The following is a 26,618-nucleotide window of genomic DNA, read 5'->3' on the forward strand; positions in this document are numbered from 1 at the left end:
AGTGGTTGTAGGCTTTGTTTTATAATTTATCTAAGTTGCAGATGAAAGGTTCTAGATCATGTAACTTTTAAACAAAGTTTTTTTCGTATATCACCGCTGAAGTATTCACAATACAGTTTGATTGCTTTAATAAACAGTTTCAAAACATGGAATCTATGTAAGGAAAATCCATAAAAATAAGATTTATCCATCTGTTCAAGGATAAAATCCTGTGATGTTAGGTACAAGGTGCGGATGAAAAACATTCAAGTGTAATTTGTCCTTTTTCTTTCACAGACCATGTCAGGCCTAGCTGATGAGACAGCAGGAGACCTCCCTGTGAAGGATGTCGGCATGAGCCTGACTGGAATTGGTGGAATACAAGGTTGGACGCACCTGTTAGTCATTACTAGAACATACTTTGATCAATGTATCCATTAGTTTTACTTCATAATATCTTCCTTTTATGGTATCATTGATCCAAGTGGTTGGGGTTTACAGATTAAAGCCACTATTGAATATCAGCTGGTACTGATTGTACGCTTCACCTGCCTTGTGCAAGTAAAGATATAGTCTTATTTCATGATTCTTTGTCTCCATAACATCCTGTTACCATAAACAGAAGTCATTTTGATCGCTATTTTAAAACTTACATTTCCTTTCTTCCCTTTTTTTTGTTCGGAAGATTTTGCATGAGAAAAAAATTTAAGGCTGCATTTACTTAAACTAACTCCATATGTGATTCTAGTGTTCTCGGACCCTAATTCATGGTAATTTACTCTGGAGAACAATGGAGTCAAAATATTGTTGTCTATATTACGGATCATTCGTTTTTTGAGAATAGTTTCCTTGACTATTTACCACAGGGATATACCAGTCTGTGATTTGTTAATTCTCAAAAATGATCAGTGTTTGTTATTGTCCATGTCAAATGGAGAAATGGATAAGACTTACCAAATGGATTTTGAGCAGTGTTGGGTGAATAATATGTGATTGTTCAAAAAAGTGTGGATTTTAACTTCAGTGATAGTTCATTTTTAGAGTGGGTTCATCATTGAGATCTAGTTTGAGCAAAATTGATTTTGCAGATACATGTGTGCATTTTGTTACAAAAATTTGAATTTGAATTCTGTGCATGTTTGGGATAAAAATTTGGACTCAAATCAGGTGACCATCTCCTCATATTACACAGTTCGAGTAAGTGGCCTATCTCATAAGGCTTCTTCTCTGCCCAAACTTAAAAGACTCCCTCAAGAATGTTTGTATTTAGCTGGATTCTTCTCTTCATAAGTTCATAAACTCTACCCTAAATATTGCCTGGTGGCATTGCCCGCTGTGACAATCTGTTGGTCACAAATGTGTTGTGCCATCACTTTGCCACATATTAAATTACTGAATGTACTTAATCTCATTTTCAAAATTATATCATGCAAAATGCAATGTCCTTTACGCACAGGCATTGAGTTAATTGAGCTTTGCAGCACCAGCTTAAAAAAATACTGCTTATAACTGTTTTACCCTCCAGTATGTCACTGGATGGTCATTACTACTTTGTGAATTTATTTTCTGATAAATACTATAGTTTAGTTTAATTTAGAGATACAGCGCATAAACAGGCCCTTCGGCCTACCGAGTCCGAGCCGATCGGCGATCGCCCCATGCATTAACACTATCCTACACACTAGAGACAATTTACAATTTTTAACCGAAGCCAATTAACCTACAAACCTGTACATCTTTGGAATGTGGGAGGAAACAGGAGGACCCGGAGAAAACCCAGCGTTCACAGGGAGAATGTACAAACTCCGTACAGGCGGCACTCGTAGTCAGGACCGAACCCAGGTCTCTGGGTAAGGCAACAACTCTAATGCTATGCACCGTGCCGTCCTATACTAATTGTCATCCAGGAAATGCTGTTGCACTTTCCCACATTGTTTAATTGAAGTAACGCACAATATGTAACCACAGCATGCTGCTTTATTAAAAGGACAAAAAGTGCTGGAGTGAAGTGCTGCCTGACCTGCTGAGTTACTCCAGCAATTTGTGTCTCTCACAGAGGTCTTTCAGTTCGAAGGTACAATTGTTAATTTTGAAATATTTAAAGTGAGACTTAGTACAAAATTGTGTACTTATGGTAGAATATCTAATAACCTAGTTTTTACAATATCTTTCAACTCAGAGTCAACAAGTGTACAGAACACTAGAGCTCGCCAAGCAGTGTCTCGCATCTCACGTGAAGAGCTGGAAGATCGCTTTCTTCGGCTCCATGATGAAAATCTTTTACTCAAGCAACATGCACGAAAACAAGAAGATAAAATTAAAAGGTTAGTGTTTCTGTTTTCTCCGCCGTCAGCGATTTAACAGGTGCAAACAGGTGTTAAGAAAGTATTATGACCTTTGAATTTCATTATATTATATATTACAATTTTTCAAGGCAAGAAAATATGTTATTTTCAAAATCTTTTTATGCTACTTTGAGTACATTAAAACAATTGCAATCAATTTTAATTCCCAGAGCAGAGACCTTTACTGGATTTTGGTCTCTGAGATTGGGTGTCTGTCAATCCCCAATATCTACCTTAAAATGACACAAGATTATTTATTAGTAAGATCTGATTGAATGGTGCTGGAAAAAGAATCTGCTCTCAACGTCAGTATAGCCAAGAAGCTGATTATTGACTTTAGAAGAGGAAGGACGTGGATTTAAGAGAGAGTTAGATAGACCTCTAGGGGCTAGTGGAATCAAGGGATATGGGGAGAAGGCAGGCACGGGTTATTGATAGGGGACGATCAGCCATGATCACAATGAATGACGGTGCTGGCTCGAAGGGCAAAATGGCCTCCTCCTGCACCTATTTTCTATGTTTCTATGATCCACTAACCTGACATCATCGATGGGTCAGTGGTGGAGAGAGTCAACAAGACCTTTCTGGGCCTGCATAACTAAACATCTGTAGTGGACCCAGCACATTGATGCAATCATAAAGAAAGACCAACAACGCCTCTACTTCCTTAGAAGATTGAGGAGATTTGGTATGTCGAAGAATTCTCTCTTGACCTTCTACAGGTGTACAGTAGAGAACATATTGATTGCTTGCATCACAGCCTGGTTCAGCAACTCGAATGCCCTGGAAGAAAGGAGATTACAGAAAGTGGTGGACACTGCCAGGTCTCTCACAGTTACTGACCTCCCCACTATCGAAGAGATCTACAGGAGGCGCTGCCTGAAAAGGGCAGCCAGCTTTCAAAGGACCAACAAGAGGGAATATAAATGCCTTCCCACAACTTCCAATTTAGACGTGCCAACTCAGTAGGTCAGGCAGCAGCTCTGGAAAATATGGATAGGTGACATTTTGGGTCTAAATCCTTCTGAAGAAGGGTCTCAACCTGAAACGTCGCCTACCCATGTTCTCCGGAGATGCTGCCTGACCTGCTGAATTACTCCAACTCTTTGTGTCATTTTGTGTACTAACCAGCATTTGCAGTTCCTTGTTTCTGCTCTGTGGTTGCTGGGTTAATTTGCTAAATTGCCCCAGTGGAGATGGTGTCATGAGAATCAGGTGGGAGTCAAATCGAATGGTAGAGAGAAAAAATTACTTGGAACTAATTAGGGAAATTAAAATTTTGGGGTTACTTTGAGAGCCAGCATAGACCTGGTGATCTGAATGTCTCCTGTATTGTGAGAAAATGGGGAAAGAAAGCTTTCCCATTGTTGAATCACCCATCACCATTTTTCTTGTGGCAAAACCAGTCATTGACCATCATAAGCATTACCAGACCAATGAGTAAAACAAAGGCTGTGTATTCTGTGTTGAACAATTCGCCTCCTGACACACCAGAATCTTTTCACCATCCACGTAACATAGGCAGACTATTTGAAATAATTTATATTCGCCTGGGAGAATCAAGTATTTATATTGGACAATACAGCACAAACAAGCTTACTTGATTGTTACCTCAGCCATCACTTTGAATAAACATTCACTTTTAACACCATAACAGAGCAAAAAGCAACTCACTGTAGTTTAAAACCATCATATCTTTGGCACTAAGGTACACAAAATTGCTGGGGAAACTCAGCGGGTGCAGCAGCATCTATGGTGGCATATCTTTGGCACTATTACTTTTGAAAGGCATTTATATTCTCTCTTGTTGAAGAAAGTCACTACCTAACACTTGTGTGAGCCAAATGTTACTTGTAATTTATCAAATATTTACTGGAGCAACTCACTGACTGAGTTTATTTACAGCACCATCCAACATCTATCACTTAAGACAACATGTGCACCAAGTATCCTTCATACTTTCACATATTGCAGAAGGAAATATACTGCCAGTCCATCTTCATCACTGCACCTGGCACTCCCTACTTAGCATTATAGGAGCAGCCATTCAAGAAAACACCTCTCCAATATCTTCTCAAAGGTACAGTGCACTGACTAACCGAGCCAATAACACCCACATCCCATAAATAAATAATTTTAAAATGACAGCCAGATTCACTGAAATGAAATCTATTCATGGCTAGATCATCTTCCCGTATGCAGCAAACACGTGGAAACAATTGGAAAGAACTCAGTGATTTAGATTGAGCATTTGTATCTAAAATAAAGGTGTAGGCCAAATCAAAAAGTTCAAACTAACATTTTGTAAAGAAAGGTGAATAAATTTATCAATAAATAAAAAAATATTTGAAGGTATCAGCCGCTCACAAAAAGCTCAACAGAGTTGTGATATTATAAATTTAATTTGATTGTAATGTAATAATCTGAACAAGATTGGCTTTTAAGTATACAGTACACACATTTTATGACACTAATGCCATGGTGCTATATGTATAGCTTTAAGCACTGCTTTATTAGAATTATTTGAGGAAATTAAAAATATTACAAACAGGATGACTGTACTTTTTATATTGCTCCCCCATTTTAATTTAGTTTTAGTGTTGTACAAAGTTTGGAAATTCTACTAAGATTATAGGAGTAGTTTGCTCCTCATCCTAATTTGAAAAATTGAGTTAATCAAATTGGACCTGATTCTCTCATCATTATTATTATTTTGACAGTTAAAAATGTGAAACTCTAAATAGTTAGAAAAGAAGAAGAATCTCTAATTAGCGCCAGTTATTATTTTATGTTGGTAATAAGAACATGTTAAGATCATTGCCATCTGTGAGATGATTAGACAGCAGGATAATAAAGTAGCAAATAAATTGGCCTAGAAATTAACCTGCCTGGGAGAAACATGGTACAATTTGAATTAAACCAATAATATTTTAACAGATATTTATTGAACCACTTGCTGTGTCAAAGTAGTTAAACAAGAATAAATAGTCTGATGAATTACCCTCTCATTTTTCTTGAAATTAACTCCATCTATAAGATTCCATAAAACATGTTTCAATAAAGGAAAAGTTTAACCAATCTTAATAGTTTTTGTTTTAAATTTAATTGTTATTTGAAGGTTACTCAACATGTGCATTTGTTCAGCCTTGTCTGATGTATAAATATATTTGAATACACTGTTACCTACTTAAATCTGGCAATTGGCATGTGGCACAGCAGAGCACATCACACACCTTAAACAAATAAATTAAAATATTATTTTATGCATGTGACAAGCCTAGTGCAAAAAGCAAAGTTTGTTATTAACCAGGCACAACGTCTTAGTGTTAAAGATGTGCGACCAATTTCATAGGGTCTGTAACTTGTCCTATTCATCAAAGCCACTATTCCTTTTTTAGCGTGCCAAGTGTTTTCCATTCACCGATATGCATGTTTTCTGTTACTCTATATTACATCACCCTCATGTGTCCTTTGATAGACTTTTGTTCCCAGTTAGTATTTCACATCAAAACTGGATGGAATCAAAGGTACAGTTGATCAAATGCCAACAGTAGATTCTAAGAGTATTTTTTTTTTAAAGATGAAAACCATGATGGCCTGTCTTGAATTTAAAACAAAACTGTGTCTGAAAGTCATTATTTGCTCAAATGTATTTTTGCAATTGTTTCATTTAAGGTTGCAAAGCCAAGCTAAAGATAGGAACTTATAATTAATAATGTGTTCCATATTGCTTGAGTTTTATTAAGGACCACCTAAACTTTTATTGCATCTTTTGGTTTGTGAGGTTTAAAGTCTAAAATTCTTGACGCTCTATGTGGTACTGTAAAGAGCGCAAACACAATGTTAAGGTATGAGATTCAAGACTTGCATTCCTCCAACACCCACTCTTTGGAACTATTCTTAGTAACGTATGGTATATTCCTTTTATAACTTCCTTTGATTTGTTATTCATCAAGCATATGGAGTAAGTATGTGTTGCCTGTGTAGCAAGCTGGAATGATAAGCCCTCGGAAACTGCTATTTGTCAGTGTTATAAAGCAGATTGCAGTACTATGGTTTTGATTAACATCAAAGCACACTACACAGGCAGTAATAGTTATATCAAAACCTGAAATGTATTATTCACGATCCACACTAACGTCTTTAGCAATGTTTATGCCTTTTTCAACAAAGTAGTTTTGCTGACTTTTCATATTCCTTTCCTGTTCTCAGAATGGCTACCAAGCTAATTAGACTCGTCAACGACAAGAAGAGATCTGAGTTGGAGAGTGGCGGCCCCAAGCGGATAGGCAGGGATATTGAGATGGAAGAGATGATCGAGGAGCTGCAGGAAAAAGTTTGTGAACTGGAGAAGCAGAATGAGGGTCTAAGGAATCGGCTAGTAGCTTCTAAACAGCAGCTGCAAGTACAGGGCCGTAGAAACACTCCCTATAGTTATGTGCAGTCACGCATAAACACTGGCCTTAAAAAAGTTCAAGAAGTTACCTTTGCACAGGAGAATGTCAAAAAAGGTATTAAACTTTTTGTATGTTTATTTTACAGTATTTGTATTTTGCATCGCCCATTGGTAGTTGCATACCATCTGAAAATTTCATTTTTTTAAATTATTGGATACATTTTTATAATAAGTAAAGCTTTAGAAATAGTTATCACAATTTTTTTTACTTTCCATGAAGAAGTTTATTTCCAATATTTCATCTTCCACCATAATCTTTTGTTGAACCAAGCTTTATTTTATACTTGGTGTGTTTAATGCTTTAACTTAAAATGGTGTTTTGCTGCCCGGTTTGATGTCTGCTAAAACTATTCGGTGTAGTTGACTGCTCAACCAGCTTGTTGACATCACTGTTACTCATGGCATGGATCCCTTGAACTGATGCCTGACATGAATGATCCAAAGAAAAGGGGAGGCCTGTGCCACAGAGGTCAATAGATCTTTGTCGGCAGCTTCCTAAGGTCAGACAAGCAATGTAATTTGATTACTTCCTGTAAAATCCAAGCCAGTATTTCAGCTTGATAATTAATTTACAACTAATATTGCACCACTGGGTAAAAGATGTTGCTATTCCAACCTTTAATCTGACCTTTTGGTAAATGAATTCCTAGAGCTTTCAATGCACTCTCTACATTTGGAGAATCTTGGCAGTTTAGCTGAATGAAAGTCTGTTAGTTGAGTCATCCACTATAGAAAGAAAAGTATGCCATTATCTGCTCAACTGAAGTAGTATCATTTTCTTCAGTATTCATTAATTTTGTTTCAAGTTGTTCTTAATTATCTCATACTTCATTTTTACCTTTCACATCACAGCGAAAAATAAGCTTAACTTCCAGTTGTTCAATTTAATATAGTGTTATTTAAGTGCCTCCAGAACAATCATTGGTGGTTTGAGCAATCCAACTTCATCATCTGTTCCAAGCACTCTAATTGACTTGGAAAGAAGAAGCAATTCCAATCCCTGATGTAAATCTACAGACAAAAGTGGAATTTGTACTTTACAATAATTAAATATAACGGATTTTGGAAACGGATAAATGTAATTACTATAATGTATCCCAGAACTTCCTTTCATATTTACCTTAGATGGACCAAGGATGTGGGGACAGTTGGTAATGTGCCAAATTAACAGAGTAGGCTAGTGATAGAACACAGCATATTGTACATTGATAAAGCCACATTCATCAGGTGTGTACTCAGCAGTTTTGATGGAGATGTCCCATTGTATGTATTATAGGACATACAAAGCAAATTATAGAACTGTCCCAATTAGAAATGTTAAATGCATTTTATTAAATGTCCGAACCTTATTAGACACAGTAATTACTCAAAATCTACACTGCAAACTTATCAGCAAAGATCCTTTCCAATTCTTCACTAGACTGTTCTCTACCATTGCTAAAGAACCCCTGGCCTGAATAGAGGATGAATTTTAAAATTGTACCAGGAACAAACCATTTCCATGACTAAATTGTATACGATTGATGGAAACAAGGAACTACAGGTGCTGGTTTACACAAAAGGACACAAAGTGCTGTAGTAATTCAGTAGGTCAGGCAGAATCTCTAGAGAACATGGATAGGAGACATTTCAGGTAGGGACAGTTCTGGAGGCTCCTGACACAAAATGTCACATGTCCATTTTCTAATGATGCTGTCTGAGCCGTTGAGTTACTCCAGCACTTTGTGTAAAGTATGTGATTGGTGTTTTGTTTGCTTTGTTATTTCATTGGCATGTTTAAAAAAAAATCTTTGTATATTATCCATTTAGGAATCAGAGTTCAAGACCCAGAGCTGACAACAAAGTGTGGCCAACCTATTGTTCCCAGATATGGACATAGTTTGCTTGAAGATGCTCGGGCTGAAGTACGGAATCTGTAAGACTCGCTTTTTAACTACAGTTATACTACTTTGTAGGCATGCATTCATAAATGTATTAGGAAATCTGATGAGTAACCACAGAATCATTGATACACCCAGTCTTTAACAGATTGTTCATTCAAGTCCATAGCAGCTGAAAAACTGCTACCCATCCTTATACCAGTTCACAACTCGTGGTCATTAACTTTGTGGGTTATATGAGATGAGGCAATGAGTTTAGGATTGGACCATGCCAACAGGTTATTCAGTGCCACTTTACATGCTGAAGGAAAGGGGAACTGCAGATGCCGGTTTACAAAAAAAGACACAAAGTGCTGGAGTAACTCCAGCAGGTCAGGCAACACCTCTGGAGAACATGGATAGGTGACAATTACGGTTGGGACCCTTCTTCAGACTCCAAATTCAAATTCTCTCTACCAATAGAAAATTGAAGAAAGATAAGAAAATGATACTAAGAGGCTGAAAAAAATAAGGTGAGAAGGAAGTACATCCTTGGTTTTATGTACTAAACACTGATTGTAACACCATTTGTGCATGATACTCCGTTTGCAAAATTAGTTACTTTGGCTTTAGTGGATTCAAATTTCAGAAGTGGATTATTATAACCATAACATTACACATGGTGAATATCTGGCCAAGGATGAAATTTTATACAAACTCGCTCTGCATTGTAAATTTAATTATTTTAATTTTAATATGTTTGATTTTGAAACCAAATAGAAAGCCGTTAATATTTCTGAAAATATTCCATTGTTTTTTGGTGATGTTTAAAATCTGTAAAACTTCTGAATATTGATTACAGGCATGCTCTCCCTTTGACATCACTGGACCTGTGTGCCAGCTTTTATCTTGCTATTTATTCACCTTAATACACTTTTAACTAATTATATTAATGGGCGTTTTCAGTATATTTATAAAATGGTTAATCGGAGTCTCCTTTCTGGGTTAATAGTCTACGATATTTTATCTTTAGTGAGAATTGCATTACATCTCAGAAGATGCAGATGGAAGAGATGAAACAAACTGTTGAGATACTAAGAGAAGAGCTGCGGATGAAGGATAAAGAATATGAAGAGTCTATTCTGCATCTCAGAGAGCATCAAGCAACAGGGCAGAGGTAATTCAGTTCTTTATGACCAGATTATAATTGAATTATTTGAACATTTATAATTGAAGCCAAGAAATTAATGACTGTACATTGTAATTACAGCAATTTTTGTCCAATCATTTGATCACGCTTTACATTTAAAACCCCCCTACTGTTTTGCATTCTGGAAAGCTTTCAGAGCACAATTTCTCTAATAGCAATTGTTAAAAGAATAGCATAGTACTTAAAACCCACAATGGCAACAAATCAATTGGAACCAATACCATTGTAGTTTTGAAGTTGAATTATTTTCCAACAGTTAACAGCTGCTGCTAAACCAAAAAATTGTCACTGCATGTATGTAATAAAATCTCACTGAAAATAAAGCTGCAGTCTATAAACGGTTAGATTTGATATTAATTAGTCATTACACAGCAATAAACGATTTTGCACTTGCCATGCAATGGACAACATATAAAATGCTAAATTACATTGATTTCTATGGATATTAGTTGTTCACTAAATTCAAAATTAAGATGTGAATAAATGATCTTCCACATGTCCCAAAATATTCCTCAAATTAGTAGATGGAACAAAAAAATCTATTATTGATGTCAATGAGTAACCTTAGTGATATTATAATTTACACAATTATATTGAACCCTTTACGAATAATACAAATAAACCCCTTGCATTAAATTAATTTAGTGGTTTGCAAAATGTACTCCAAGGTTTTTTTCAGCAAAATAGTTGAAAGGTATAGTCAAGAATATAGCAGTTAGAGAAGTTGATAATTAAACATCTTACTTGTCACAACCACACGATATCCCTAAGCTAATGAAGTCCATTACATCACTTCGACCTATATATTTTAACCAGTGGGCCAGTGGCGTGGTGAAAAGCAGCTTTTAGAATGATATCCAGAAGAACTTCTCTCCAAAAGCAGTGATTAATTGGAATAGACATCTAAATAGAATTATAAAGCCAAGAACTTTGTAATCATTTCAGGGACTTGTAAATTCTGTGATGTAGACAGTGGGATTTTTAAATAGAAGGAAGTTTAGATTAGTTTAGAGATACAGCATAGGAACAGGCCCTTTGGCCCACCAAATCCATGCGAACCATCGATCACCCGCACACTAGTTTTATGTTATCCCACTTTCACATCCACTCCCTATACACAAGGGTCAATTTACAGAAGCCAATTAACCTACAAACCTGCACGTCCTTGGAATGTAGGAAGAAATCAGAGCATTAGAAGGAAACCCAGTCACAAGGAGAATGTGCAAACTCCACATAGAGATCGAACCCGGATCTCTGGCGCAGTGAGGCAGCAGCTCTACCAGCTGCACCAGTGTGCTGCCCTAAAGTGCATTGTCAAATTAAATGTCATTAAGAAGTTGTTCACTTGTACGTGTTTGAATTAAATATTGAAGCACAGATATCCAAGAGATTATTTGATAACCTTTTAAAGCAATGGCTTGATCAAATTCCTTTAAAATACTCATAAATCTAATTAAATTGTGCTTGTGATCTTACTTGACTACTTTCCTATAGCTTTCTTGTAACAAGAACTAATAATTTTGCAGAGTTTAGGTTGCTTTGAAATAAATGTCAAAGCACTTATTTTCCTTTATTAAAATCATGTTTTTTCCGTTGTTGTGGTCCAACTTTGAACAAAAGGTTGTAGATGTGGAAATGTGCTCTACATAATGTTTCATTACTTAATATTTTAACTGAAGAAAGTTGCCTCAATGTCTGCATTCTACCACATATGTTATCCATCTATTAACATCTTTTACAAGGTTGATAGATCTCAAATAGATTTGCTGCAAAATGAAAACTTATCTCTGCTAAATTGATTCATTCCATTTTCTGACTCTGGTGGGTTACAGTTGCTGTTGTTTTTCAAATCTGGTCAAGGGACGTGAAATAATTGCAAATTGAGTTAAACAAATTGGCTGACACTGATCATAAGTCGGCATAGCATTCATTGAGCTAGTTAGTTGTGACTATTGCCACTTATTCCGATCAGAACCATTCAAACATTGAGAGTGAAGCAAATCCTAGGCTTCCAAGCAAGTACTGTGCAACATAGAAGCTGGAAGTTACCCATTGATTTGGAAGGCCGATTCCAATCCCAGAAAGAGTGGACTCTATTATTATCCTCTCCTGAAGACTCAGCAATGAAATGCAGCCCTTCTGTCAGTTTTGGCTATCATTTCACTGGGGAATTGCCTCTGAGATTTTCATTAGATCAAACTGGTTACAGGCTTTGAGCCCTTATTGATATATTTGGGAGTTATAGCATAAGGATTTAGAGGTAAAAGAAAATATGTTATTTTATTAATATTAATGTAGTTTATTTTCAATTACTTGTGGTAAATAATTCTACTTTAAAAAGACGAATAATTCTACATTTTTAAAAATCTATTTATTTCACTGTCAATTACTCTGAAATTCAGATATATTTTAAATTAATTAAATAACTTACAACTTTTACAGCCAGCAAAGCCCTGCCCCCGATACAAAAAAATGTTAGTTCATTGGTACGTTGATTTTCGAAAACATATCAAAAAAGGGGTATTTGTTCATTTAAAAATAAGTTCTCAAAGGTATTGAAAGGAAATGCATTGTTAGCATTCATTTTGAGAGGACTAGAATATAAAAGCAAGGACGTCATGCCAAGTTTTTATAAGGCAGTGGTCAGCCCACATTTGGAATACTGTGAGCAGTTTTGTGATGGCTCTGAGCAAGAATGTGATGGCTCTGAAGAAGGTCCCGAGGAAGCTTATGAGAATGATCCCAGGGATGACTGGGTTAACATATGAGGAGCGTTTGATGGCTCTGGGCCTGTACCCGCTGGAGTTTAGATGGATAAGGGAGGATTGCATTGAAACTTACCGAATAATGAAAGGCCTAGATAAAGTGGATGTGAAGAGGATGTTTCCAGTTGTCAGAGAGTCTAGGACCAGAAGGCACAGCCTCAGAATAAAAGAATGTACCTTTAGAATGGAGCTGAGGCAGACTTTCTTTAGCCAGACGGTGGTGAATCTGTGGAATTCATTGCCATAGATGGCTGTGGAAGCCAAGTCAGCTGTTATTTTTAAAGCAGAGTTTGATCGGTTATTGATTAGTAAAGGGCCTGTCCCACTTTCACGACTCAATTCAAAACCTCTGCCGAGTTTAAAGGACCTTTAAAAAAAAAAAACAAGATTGTGGTAATCTACGAACTCCAACGACCTTCCACGACTATGTTCACGAACTCCTACGAGTATGTCTACGAATTTCCACGACTATTTCGATGCCCTCCTTACGAGTAAAAAGTTGCAATTTCTTTCATCCCCACCATTTATTTACTCGTGGACATTTTTTATCGGGCTGGAAAAAACGTCCCGACTTACCTGATGCCACGAGTACCTACGGCTAGCATAACGAGCCGCTACGATATATCTACGAACTCCTACAGACTCGTTACGAACATTCTGCGAGTTTGAATCAAGGGGAAAACTCGGGAGAATTTGTGAATAACTCGTGAAAGTGGGACAGGTCCTTAAAGGTGTCAGGTTACAGGGAGAAAGCAAGAGAATGAGATTGAGAGAGGACAATAGATCAGCGATGACCTAATTCTGCTCCTATGTCCTAGGAACCTATGCTGGTGTTTAGGCGGATAAGGGTCCAAGAATAATTGAAAGTGAAGTAAATAAAGATTAAAAACAATGAAGAATTATTGTCTGCTTTTGTTTTAACTATAAAATATTGCAATTGCAACCAGGATAAAGATGTGGGTTTATGAAATTGGGTCCTATGATTAAAAATAAGTTAAAACTGCTGTTGCTTATTATTTAGTATGCTTAGGATTTTTGAAAATATTGTGCAATATGAGTTAATTATTGTTCTTTGCTTTCATTGTTTCAGTGCAAGAGATAAAACTGTCTTACTTTGAAGTTTACATGATTATTTATTTTAGTACAAAAGTGTAGTAAATCTAGTTGCACAGAGTAATACAGAATGGTGAACCATGGACAAATCATGGACAAGATCAGGCAGATATGTTACTATCCTGTTGAAAGATAGAACATAAAATATGATAACCCACAATCACTGTCACAAATTATTCACTGGAGAGAGAGAAGCAATCGTGCAACAATGTGTTCCACAAAATAACCACAGTAATTAAATTGGAAATTGTACATCATTTTTATTTGTTTACTGCATGTAAACAATTTAGAGAGCAGCACAGTAATACAGGTTTGTTGTGGCGGCATATACAATTCTCATTGAAAATCTTTCTGCTGTCATGTGTTCCACACATGTTTCATTTCCTTTTTGTATAAAAAAAGGCTTTGGACATATAGATGTACTTGTGGCTCACGTGCAAGTAACTTATTTAATCAGAAAATCCTTTTTAGTGCTAACATGATTTTTTTAATAGATGTATTGATCTTGTGGAACAGCTGCACAAATTAGATGATCCCATTCATTTATTAAATTGTAGAACACAAAATAACTTTCGTACCACAACAAACATTTTCATATTATCTTAAAGGTCCAAAAGCTCATTTTTAAAAGTTGAAGCCAGTCAAATGGGTCGTAACAGTTGCTTAATTAATAACCATGGAGAAAACCGTAGAACTGAGTGTTCGAGGGCAAGATAACTGACATTATTCTTGCACATAATGTAGGTTTTTCAAAACTAAATAGCTCTCTACAAGACAGTGAAACATGAGTGAAGCAATTTTAAAGAATCCTTTTAAATTAGAATATATTTTAGGTAAGCACGTGGAAGTACAAGGAATAGAAGGATATGAATCACGTGCAGACAGATGAGATCAGTTTAACTTAACTTCATGTTCGGCACAAACATTCTGGCCACTACTTCCCATCCTCTCCCTTTTCGGCTTTCCGCACAGACCGCTCCCTCCGTAACTCCCTGGTCAATTGGTCCCTTCCCACCCAAACCACCCCCTCCCCTGGTACTTTCCCTTGCAACCGCAGGAAATGCTACACTTGTCGCTTTACCTCCCCCCTTGACTCCATCCAAGGACCCAAGCAGTCTTTCCAGGCGAGGCAGAGGTTCACCTGCACCTCCTCCAACCTCATCTATTGCATCCGCTGCTCTAGGTATCAACTGCTCTACATCGGTGAGACCAAGCGCAGGCTTGGCGATCGCTTCGCCCAACACCTCCACACAGTTCGCATTAACCAACCTGATCTCCTGATGGCTCAGCACTTTAACTCCCCCTCCCATTCCGAATCCGACCTTTCTGTCCTGGGCCTCCTCCATGGCCAGAGTGAGTCCCACTGCAAATTGGAGGAGCAGCACCTCATACTTCGCTTGGGTAGTTTACACCCCAGCGGTATGAACATTGACCTCCAATTTCAGGTAGTCCTTGCTTTCTCCTTCCTTCCCCTCCCCTTCCCAACTCTCCCACAGCCCAGTGTCTCCACCTCTTCCTTTCTTCTTCCCGCCCCCCCCCCCACCCCCACATCAGTCTGAAGAAGGGTCTCGACCCGAAACGTCACTTATTCTTTCGCTCCATAGATGCTGCCTCACCCGCTGAGTTGCTCCAGCATTTTTGTCTACCTTCCATAATAATCAATTTGATTTTTTTAAGATTATTCCAATTCATGGATATCTGTACTTGATGACTGTCTTTAATCAATACATTTTTTCTTTTGATGGCTGATTAAAGTACATGCAAACAGATGGTGGGAGCCCTTTTCATTTGCAGAGATTTGCATTGCGAAGTCAGTAATTAGGAGCTGATCTGAATTACTTTTATGCAGAATCTTTACTATTGTTAAAGAAAACACACACTGCACAGCTATACATGAGTAACACTACATTTACGTGCATAATTTGGTTTTAGTCATTCCACAGATTGCATTTCCTGAAAAAAATGACATGTTATTTATGTCATGGATACTATTTCCTCCACACTTTAAACAAACTGTTTAACTTAGTCAATTAAGTTTGTTTATTGTACAATCATCATGCTGATATGCCAGACATGCATCTTGCCCCAGCTCTGACTCCTTTCTGGGCAGTCCTCGACAGTGTTGTCAATAGCACAATAATATGTCAAATCCTACTCATTAATCAGCTGTCTTGTCATCACCTTCTTTTGCTATTTAACTACTTCATTAATAGAATCAGATCATCTATATATTACTAAAACTCTCATCTTGTCTGTGTGTGTGTGTGCGTGCATGGGTGTCCGTCATGCCCTGAATTACGCCAAAACGGTACAGGATAGCGCTACAATTTTTGAACCACCTTACTCACCATTGTCCTGCGGTGTGGTGTATCAAGTTTTGTTTAGATTGATGTTATATTTTACAAGTTATTCACATTGTTGTACTTTACAAAATCCAGTTTGAGAAAAATCAGTCGCAGTTAGCAGCTATGATGTCACAATGGGATCTCATTTACATAAACTGCCCGTGAGCAGTGCTCCACCCGACAATGACATCACGATGGGATTCATTTACATAAACTGCCCATGAGCAGTGTTCCAGCCCACAATTACATCAGAATGGGATCAGCAGCTTCCACCTCAATGGTGGTAGGGAGGGGAGAGGGGTTAGGGAGGGAGGTAGTAAGATTTAAAAAAAGATCAAGTTTTAATCAAGTTCTTGGTGGGAGGTTTAATTTACAAAAAAAAAGTGGTTTTCATTGTGGGGGGGAGGTGGAATGTGGGAGAGGTTTCATTTACAAAAAAAAATTCCAGAAATTTCCTTGTAGGATGGGGGGGGGGGGGGGGGGTGGGGGGCGGGATGAGCGCGACGCCGACCCCTCCCCCCACGTGGGTTTTTTAAATTTTGGGGGGGGGTGGAATAGGGGAGAGGTTTAATTTACAGAACAAATCCGCAACTTTCCTTGTGGGAGGGTGGGTTGGGGGGGGGGGGGGGAGGCGAGCGCCGCCTCTCCTCTCTCCCCCCCCCCCCCCCCAAGAGGGGTCGATCGATCGGCTCCGGGAACGCCGACTGAGGGTACGGGAAGGGAGAGGTGAGGGAGGGAGTTAGGAAGGGGAGGAGGAGAAATGATATTTAAACATTGTGTTGTGTGGGGGAGTGAGATAGGGGAGAGGTGAGGAGTGGCGGAGCAGGGAGATAGATGTAGACGAGGGGTTAGGGTGGGAGTGACTGAAGGTAGGGGGAGAGGTGAGGGAGGGAGTGGGTGAGGGTAGGAGGAGTTGATAAAGAAGAGGGAGGGTGAAGAGGAGGGGGAGGGAGGGTGAAGAGGAGGGGGAGGGAGTGCTGGGGATGAGGGGTAATGAGCCACGCCTGCACAGTTGGGGGCTATGGGTGAGTGGTGGAATATTGCGTTGGGGGAACAGGTTGCGTTGGGGGAACAGGATGCGTTGGGGGAACGGGTGAGTGGTGGAATATTGCATTGGGGGAATAGGGCCCAATGGGTCCTCCTTGATATAGTTACCCCTAAAAATCAGCAACTGGCAAAACCATCATCTACTAATACCGACGTGTATTATCTCTCCACGTGAAAGCATTTTTAGGTTTGCAGTAAAATTCACCAATAATGTCATTTTCATGAGATATAAAGTGTTATATGTTGACATGACAATTTTTCATTTTCAAAATGCCACATAGTTGTTACAATGAAATCTCAGAATGACTTAAAATTAAACTCAATTGAAGAGCTGCATTTAAACCAGATCAAATTTCACATTAGGCATGTTAGTTATCAAATATTTGTCTTATCATTCACGGGTAGTTTGTTTATTTGTGTGACTTGTTTATATGACTTGATTGATCAGGGTTTCACAATGGTGCAGTTGATCGAGCTGCCTCACAACGCCAGAGACCCGGGTTCAACCATGAACTCGGATGCTGTCTGTGTGGAGTTTGTACGTTCTCCCTGTTATCACGTGGTTTTTGCTGGGCACTCCGATTTCCTCCCAAACCCCAACGACGTGTACGTTTGTTAGTTAATCGGTCTCTGTAAATTGCCCTTTATTCTGTATGGCCTGTATGGAGTGGATGTGAAAGTGGGATAACATAGACGTAGTGTCAACGGGTGATCACTGGTCGCTGTGAACTCGATGAGTCAAAGGGCCTGTTTCCATGCTGCTTCTTTAAAATTAAAACTTAAACATATCCATCACTGTACTTTCTACAGGCGTGCATGCACCTCATTATTACCAAATAATCATTGGGATCCTTATGCCTGCTCACAATCCCACCACTGCACGTTCCCCTGCAGACAAGGATGGATGAACAAAGTTTTGATTCTTTTGAGTGGAAGATTACATTAAAAAAACCACATCCAAGGTTTATGCTATGGAAAATCGATTCTACTCCGTTCACAGTATAATACGTTCTTTTTTTCCTACATTATAGGACAACTATCAGGGACAATGTAGAGATGATAAAGCTACAAAAGCAACTTATGGATAAAGCAGCTTCTTTGACTGTCTTGGAGGGGAAATTTTTGCAAATCCAGGAGGTAAGAGTTCAATTATCAGAAGCAATGCAGATTCCTAAAAATATAATCAATTTCTTACACGGTAACATAACTAGTCGTGGAACCACGGCTTTGCAAATTTAATTTTAAAATCCTTTATAAATTGACATAATTTAAAACATAGAAGGTGAAGTACCAGGCCCATTAATTGCAATAACTTGCATTCATTTAATCTGTCTTATTCTAGAAATGCTACTTGAGAAGCAGTAACGTTTTTAAATTTCGTACACGGGATTTATGTCTCAAAGTTAAAGTATTCAGCGCAGATTTTTCAAGCCAGGTGTTACATTTGCATCTGAATGGCTTTTGAACTGCACAGGTCACTTGCACTGATTCAGGTGTCAACAAAATAGTTGAGGCATGCTCCGAACTACCTGAAGAGACCAAAATACTGTCCACCATCTCTATCTACCCTGTTACCAGACCCTGATTCGTTTGCAGTATAACTTTGAGTCTCATGGATGTTGTTGCAAAATAGCTTTGCACAAAACAGGCTTCACCCTCAATGTTTTATAGGACTTGCATGTCTTTCGAGCCTCTGAAGTATTTCATAGAATTGTAAAATTGTTACAACAAAGATGGAAGTCATTTAGCCTATCGAATGCATGCCAACTCTTATAGAATAGTACAATCCCACAGTTGTGTTCCACTGTTTTCTCCCCCCGATAGTCCTGCAAATTATTTGCTCTCAAATGTCGCTTCAATTCCCTCAATTAATGATTTTTATTTCCAGTATTCTTGTAGGCAGTGAATTCCAGATGATAACTGATGTTTTTTTCTCACATCTCCTTGTATCTTTTTTACAAGATTTCATGGCAGAACTTTGAAATGTACATTACCCTACTGTTATTGAACATGTATTGTTTTACAGAACCAGAGAACCATGAAAGCCAGTCACGATGCCTTAATGAATAAAGTTGATGAACTGAATGCACAGCTGAAAGAAGAACGTTCTAAGTGCCTATGTCTTGAAAATCAGCTGCACTCAACCTCATTTTCGCAGAAAACATCTGAAGAGGTATTTTCGTTATTTTCTTTCAAAATATATATTAGGTAGGGAATTGCGATTGTAAGTGAAAAGATATATTGAAAACATTAATGGTTCTAAATCTCATTTTGAATGTAAGTAATGTCTTAAAATAGTTAATTTAGTTAAATAATTAATCTAAGCCTAAAAATAAGAGCACATATTTTAATTCCCTCTCTATCGTTTGATATGATAGCATCTGGTTAAACACATATTAGGCTCATTTGGAAATTCTAATTAAAAGGAGCATTGATTTTGTCAAGTTTAAAACAGTTTTACACCATCTTGTTTTATTACAACTGTTTTGAACACGTTAGGTGACAAATTGAAAACTGACAAATTTCTGCTTTGTTTTCCAAATCGCTGTGAACAGCATGAAAAATCCACCATAAACTAATTCTAAGAAGTGTTGATTAAAGAATTATAAGTGTACGAAACAGCTATGGAAATGAGATTTAAAAGATGGAGACAGTTTAAACGGGAGAAATATAACATTCAGCATTTGTAAGAAAAATATACAGAATTCAACCTTTGTTTTATCCATCTTGTTATTGTTTTGTGGCTTTGTAATCCATTTTTCATTCAGCTAAAAGAGAGAGTCAAGGATTTACAAAAGGAGCGAGATCTTTTGAAGGAAAATTATGACAAATTATATAACAGGTACCTAATTTTACAGTTTTAGTTTCATGTATTATGTATCATGTTCTTCATGAATATATTCTGCATCCATACATATGTTCATTGTTCTTTTGCCCTGGTACATAAATGCTCAGTTACTCACAACTGGATGTATGGTATTAAATCATCGTGTTCCAACTCATTTCTGTCATTTGTGATATCTGGTTTAATATATCTATAAGCTGTGGTTCTGAATGTATTTCATGGTGGGCATTCCAGACTTCTGTCATAACTCTGTTGAGATTCCACAGAGATAGAATACAAGCAAACTTGTACATAGATTCTCCTGTTCATTTGATTAATCTGCCGCTATAACAATGGCACAAGAGTAGTTAAACCTCTTTGGAATTTACTTTTCTTCCTCCATTGTGTACAATATTTTTAATTGGCAAGCCATGCCAAATAATAATATTCTGAATGAAAATTGCTAAAGCCAATGGAATTTTGTTTTTATCTTTCTAATCTTACAATAGATGGACCTTATGTGATGAAAGTGTAAGGTCATCCAGTTTAATTTCAATTAAAAAATAAATGGTAGATGTACACAAAATTCTGGAGTAACTCAGCGGGACAGGCAGCATCTCTGGAGAGAAGGAATGGGTGATGTTTTGGGTCAAGACCTTTCTTCAGAACCTGAAACCTAGGGCTTAAAAATAGCAGAGTCAGTGGATATGGGGAGAAGGCAGGATAAGGGTACTGATTGGGGATGATCAGCCATGATCACATTGGCGTTGCTGGCTCGAAGGGCCGAATGGCCTACTCCTGCACCTATTGTCTATTGAAACGTCAGCAGGGAGTGATCAGTGGACCCGCATCAGGGAGTCAAGAATGTCAGAGGGTCGGCAATTAGGGGAGGATTGAAAAGGGAGGGAATAGGTGACAGAAACCCCAGGAGGTTTGTGCAGTCAAGTCATTGGTAAGTCATGGAGAGGAATGTTCAGGAAATTGGAACCAGACACATGGGTGTAGTGGGGGGCTCAATTGAGGGGTGGTGGTGGCAGTTGTAGTCCTGGCATCAGAGATGAGTAAGTAGCTCATGGTCAAGTTCCTACTGTATTGAATGATATGTGAAGGTTAGGGAAGATTTGTAACAGGACTTGCAATGTAGCACCTTGCCAGAGTTTCATGAGGAAAATATGGTTGTCCCATGAATGGCCTTTGCTGGGCCTGTTCCTCTGGCAATGCAAGAAATAGAATGTTGTACAAGAATTTCGATCAATATCAGGAAAATTGCATCAGATTTGAAAGTGGAACTCCTGCTGAACATATAGATTAACCTTGGAGAGGAAACAGCACAGATTTATCAAAATTATATCAGAGTTAAAGTTTTAAACTATCTGGGCTGGTTAAATAAATCTGATTTGTATTCCCTCAAAATTGATAGGTCAGCGAGCAGATCTAATTAAGATGGTTAAGACGATTGAAGGTTTTTTTGGAATAACTAATTTAATCTATATTCTAAAAGGGGATTCAAGAGAATGGGGGCATCATTTAAAACTAGATATAGCTCCTATTCCCATCTCCAAACGTCCTCATAATGCTCCCTCACCTTTTGCATCCATTTTTCAGCAATGAAGATGACAATGTTCAGGGTGGTGACATTCTCATCAACTGCTCTCTACAGTAATCACTGGTAGGAGGGTTCTCTAGGATTGATAGCAATAGTCATTTCCCTCTAATATTTTGTAGTCTGAATTCAAAATGGCAAACTGGACATTAAAAACATTCCAATTAAAATTTGGTGAGTGCATGGGAGTGGGTTTACCCTGATATAAGGATTTAAATATCCATCCCTAAATTTAAAGGTCTCTTTTAAACACTGAATCATCCTAACACAACTAGAGAGCAGTCTTGAATTACTTTCTACCTCATTAGTGACTCGGACAATCTTTGATCGGACTTTACTGGCTTTACCTTGCACTTAACGTTATTCCCTTATCATGCATCTATACACTGTAAATGGCTTGATTGTAATCATGTATTGTCTTTCCGCCTACTGGTTAACGTAACAAAAGCTTTTAACTGTACCCCGGTACACGTGACAATAAACTAAAGTAAACTAAACTGACCTATCTGAAAAATAATTTCTATATATTTCAATGCAGTTTTAACTTTTTTCATAAGAGTCCAAGGTTTTTTAAAAATATATTCTTGTTTATTTTGTTTTACATTTTGGTTAGTATTTTTTTTAAATTGAGCAACTAAATGTTGTGTTTATGGGTTTTAGTTTAGCTATTTACCCTTTTCAAATGGTTATGTGGGATCATAGTATCAAAGCAAAAAACTGACATTCTGTAAAAAGATAATTCAACCATACTTCAAATGGCGATGTTCTAAATCACATAAGGCTGACAATTGGCAGAATTGCCACGTACAGTTGCATTTTACTCCTTCCTCTCGCCGTCATTGTGTTCTTAAAGAAGATAGCCTGCATTACATACAATGTTTAGCAATGTTTTAGCTCTTGACAAAAAGTTGCAAATATCCCTTCAGAAAACACTGGACAGATGTGGCCACAAAGCACAAGCAAACCCCAATCATTCCAAACCAGACAGAAGAGAGAATGATAATGTAATTGTCTTTGAATGAAAATGTCACTGATGTAGGTCATCCTCCAGAACAGCTCTTCAAAAACTATAGAATAGAATGCAGTTCTCCTTTAACATGAATATACACTAACTTAGATTTTGTCAGTTGAAACCAATTACACTTGGAAAGGGACTTGGAGTCATAGAGTGATACAGTGTGGAAACTGGCCTTTCGGCCCAACTTGCCCACAATGGCCAACATGTCCCAGCAACACTAGTCCCACCTCCCCGCGTTTGGTCCATATCCTTCCAAACCTGTCCAATCCATGTACCATGTTTCTTAAATGTTGGGATAGTCCCAGCCTCAACTACTTCCTCTGGCAGCTTGTTCCATGCACCTACCGCCCATTATGTGAAAATAATATTTTCTCCTTAAACCTATGACATCTGGTCCTCGATTCACCTATTCTGGGCAAGAGTTTCTGTGCATCTACCCGATCTATTCCTCTCATGTTTTTATACACCTCTATAAGATCACCCCTCATCCTCTTGCGCTCCAAAGAATAGTGCCAGCCTACTCAACCTCTCCCTATAGCTCAGACCCTCTGGTCCTGGCAACATCCTCGTAAATCTTCTCTGTACCCTTTCCAGCTTGACAACATCTTCTGGAGAAGGGTCTCGACCCAAAACGTCGCCTATTTCCTTCGCTCCATAGATGCTGCCTCACCTGCTGAGTTTCTCCAGCATGTTTGTCTACCTCCTATAGCATGGACATCTCCATGCAATTTTGCTTTCAGAGACTGACATTTTTATGATACATTGTTGCATCCATATACCTTTTTTTTAACCTAATTTTCATGTTTATCTCACAAGAGAGTCTTTTGTGTACAGAAGCTTTTCATTGTTCAACTTTCTTAGTCTCCTTTCTCCATCACCTTTAATCTGCACTACACTGATTTTCTCTTTCACCAAATCTATTGATGCAGGAGAGGGGAAATTTATATTTTTTGAAGTTATTTTTCTCGTGAATCATTTCTAATTATTAATATAACTATAAATACCTGTGCTCACTTTGATTCAGTCTTATTCATCTGCAGAGACATTTTTCTTTCCTTTAAGTGCATGTCAGAAAACAACTTCCATTGAACAATGTTTCTCGGTTTTGCCATCTTTCTTAATAAGACAAATGCCACATTTTTCATGCACAGCAATCATTCTACGGGCCACAATGTCTCAGGCATTTAAAAACACTAGTGCTTTGTGGTTTCATTTCCTTTCAACCAGCAGCTGCATCCCTAACAACCCCTTAAAAAGCAATCAGGTGGATGGTGAGTGTTATTTATATTGAGGGAATATAAGGACTTGTATGGTTTTGCATATCCCCTGTTGTTGGATAATTTGGATCTATGTATTCAGCTGGGAGTCTATAGTTGAATTCCTTTCCTTGTCCCACAGATCCAAGTGATGCCAATTTTTTTCTGGCTATAGATCTCTAAATTAAGGCCAGTCCCTTTGCTCATCCCACAAACCCTTTCATGTGATTTAACCGCAGTCTGAGCAAGGCGCCTTGGTTTCAACAGCAGCAGACCAGCATATGTTTGCTTAATTCCTGAGACATGATGACAGCAGTCTTTGTGCCACTAAGGCTTTTTTATTTTAATTATTATTCTCTGTGGAGGATTACATCCAATAGTTCCTCACATGCCACATGTTTGGTTACAGTGCTTTTGACATGACCAACGAACAACAGTGGAAGTTGAAGGAGCAGCAGCTGAAATTACAGATTGTACAGCTCGAGACCGCACTAAAATCCGACCTGGCTGACAAAAATGATATCTTGGACAAAATTAAACTAGAAAGAGGTATCTTTGCATCTGAAATAAATGAAGCTTGCAAAATCTGCATACACAAATGCTTACCACAGGGATGATTGTTTCAATGTTTCCTTTTTGCTTACATCTGTTTGTTATTGTAAATAACTTCAATTATAGCAGTGAAAAAAACAATGCATGTGGGTAGTAAACTATTGGTTCATTGTATGCTGCCCATGCGAGGAACACATTTTCACAATGCTTTCAGAAGCTAATATCTTAGACAGAACTTGTTTTTCTTCATTTAGCGGATACTGGTGTCACTGGCAAAGACAGCATTTATTATCAATCCCAAATTGGTTGTGAATAGGTGGTGATGCCTTTCATGGACTATTGCAGTCCTTCTAGTGATGGTGAAGCAACTTTGTTTGGTTGGGAGTTCCAGGAGTTAGATCCTCCACAATGAAGGGTTGGCAATACATTCCCAAGCCACGATGGTGCATGACTTGCAGAGCAATGGTGTTCCCATATGTCTGTTACTCTTATCCTCCTTGGTGATGGCAGTCATGCCAACATGCTGGGAGATGCTGCCAAAGTCGCACAGGTAGGTCACTACATGGCATTTTATAATGGGTTACTTTGCAGCCACAGAACACCGTTGGAGAGAATATGAATGTTTGTGGTGGACAGGATGCCAATCAAGTACGCTTGTCTGTGCTGAATAGTATTAGGCTCCTTGAGTGTTCTTAGAACTAAACTACTAAAGGCAAGTGGAGACTATTCCATCACACTCTTGACGTGCCCTGTTGATAGAATGACAATGAGTTGTCAGGAGTAGGGTCACTTGCAGGATAGCCACTCTTAGCTTTCTTTGCTCTTTAGCGATGTTCAATATTATTTTGATGGCAACAGATTCAGCCGTAGTAATTTTAGTGAACATAAGGATAGGTGCTCACACTTTCTCTTTTGCGAATAGTCATTGTCTTACTTATGTGTGCGTGAATGCTACTTGCCAATCATCACCCCATGCATCAGCGTCATCAGGGTCTTGCTTTGTGCAGGTGTGGATACTTCTCCTCAGGAATTGTGAAAACAACTGAACATTGGGCAGTCATTAGCGAATACTCCATGTCTGAAAATCAAAAAAAATTGCAGATGCCAGAAATTTGAAATAAAAACAGAAAATGCTGGAGTTGCTCAGCAGGCAGGGCAACCTCTGCGGAAAGAGAAACTGAGTTCAAATTCTTGGTCAAAGACCTTCATTAAAACTGAGAAAGAGAGCAAACTATTAATAAATTACAGTGAAAATACAGGAGGGATGAAAGTTAATTATATTGCATTCATCCCTGGTCTTTTCCAAATACGAAGATCTGGGAAAATAAGAAGTTAATTTCCAGAATATAGAGTTAGCATCAAAAATAATTGTCACAAAACAACAGTTTAATTAATTATTGCTGGTAGTAAAGTTATGCAAAAAAATGGTGTTAAGTTAAACTCCCTTTTCATTTAGAAAGCTGCCAACGATATAAAGTTTGAAATCTATTTATTATCTTTATAACTGCTAATGCTTATTTGTTTTTATATCAGTTTTTAGAATCTTTCCAGCACAGCATAACTATACTTAATGAAAATAAGAAAAAAACTGTGATACTGTAATTGTGAAATGCGAATAAAAGGTTCTGGAGCATCAACAGCTCAGGATGTATCTATGCAAAGAGAAACAGTTATCATTACAGGTGGAAGGATCTTTCATTAAAATAGCCGGTCTCATAGTTAAACCTGACTGAAATGTTAAAGTATAAAGATACCATGCCAAAGTAAAATAAGGTAAAACATAGGGCAGCACAGTGGTGCAGCGGTAGACTTGCAGCCTTACAGCGCCAGAGACCCGGGTTCCATCCTGACATCGGGTGCTGTCTGTGCAGAATCTGAACGTGATTGGTTTGTGCAAATTGTCCCTAGTGTGTAGGATAGTGTTAATGTACGGGTTGATTTCTGGTTGGCGCAGACTTGTTTGGCTCGAAGGGTCTGTGTCCACACTGTACCTCTAAAGTCTAAAGTTAACTTTTGTCTTGCATACAAGTTTTTTTTAAATCCATAAGCCCATTGTATGAAAATTGTGCCAACATTGAATTTATTATTCGCAATCGTTCAAACCAACTCCAAAAAAAACAGTTAAACTTTGCGAAATCAGTTCAGGACCACAGCAAGATAAACCTAAAACAAAGACCTGCCTGTGTAGTAGGATATCATAATCATTCCTAGCCTGCCAACATTTTCCTGCCAATATATCCGGTCTC

At 38.0% G+C, this 26,618-nt stretch overlaps 1 protein-coding gene across 2 annotated transcripts in view; it reads left to right on the forward strand.

The window, feature by feature from the left end:
- rpgrip1l (RPGRIP1 like) overlaps positions 1-26,618 on the forward strand; it is a 111,738-nt gene that overhangs the window by 14,729 nt on the left and 70,391 nt on the right. For both annotated transcript variants that reach the window (XM_033036326.1, XM_033036327.1), the window contains 9 exons: positions 277-364; positions 2,159-2,303; positions 6,537-6,835; positions 8,590-8,695; positions 9,673-9,816; positions 18,151-18,256; positions 19,146-19,292; positions 19,888-19,961; positions 24,230-24,369. In XM_033036326.1, coding sequence (XP_032892217.1) covers positions 280-364; positions 2,159-2,303; positions 6,537-6,835; positions 8,590-8,695; positions 9,673-9,816; positions 18,151-18,256; positions 19,146-19,292; positions 19,888-19,961; positions 24,230-24,369 — 1,246 coding nt within the window. In that variant the 5' untranslated portion in view covers positions 277-279. The remainder of the gene's footprint in view (positions 1-276; positions 365-2,158; positions 2,304-6,536; positions 6,836-8,589; positions 8,696-9,672; positions 9,817-18,150; positions 18,257-19,145; positions 19,293-19,887; positions 19,962-24,229; positions 24,370-26,618) is intronic.

This window comes from Amblyraja radiata, chromosome 17 (genome assembly GCF_010909765.2).
Source record: "Amblyraja radiata isolate CabotCenter1 chromosome 17, sAmbRad1.1.pri, whole genome shotgun sequence".
Lineage (NCBI taxonomy): Eukaryota > Metazoa > Chordata > Chondrichthyes > Rajiformes > Rajidae > Amblyraja > Amblyraja radiata.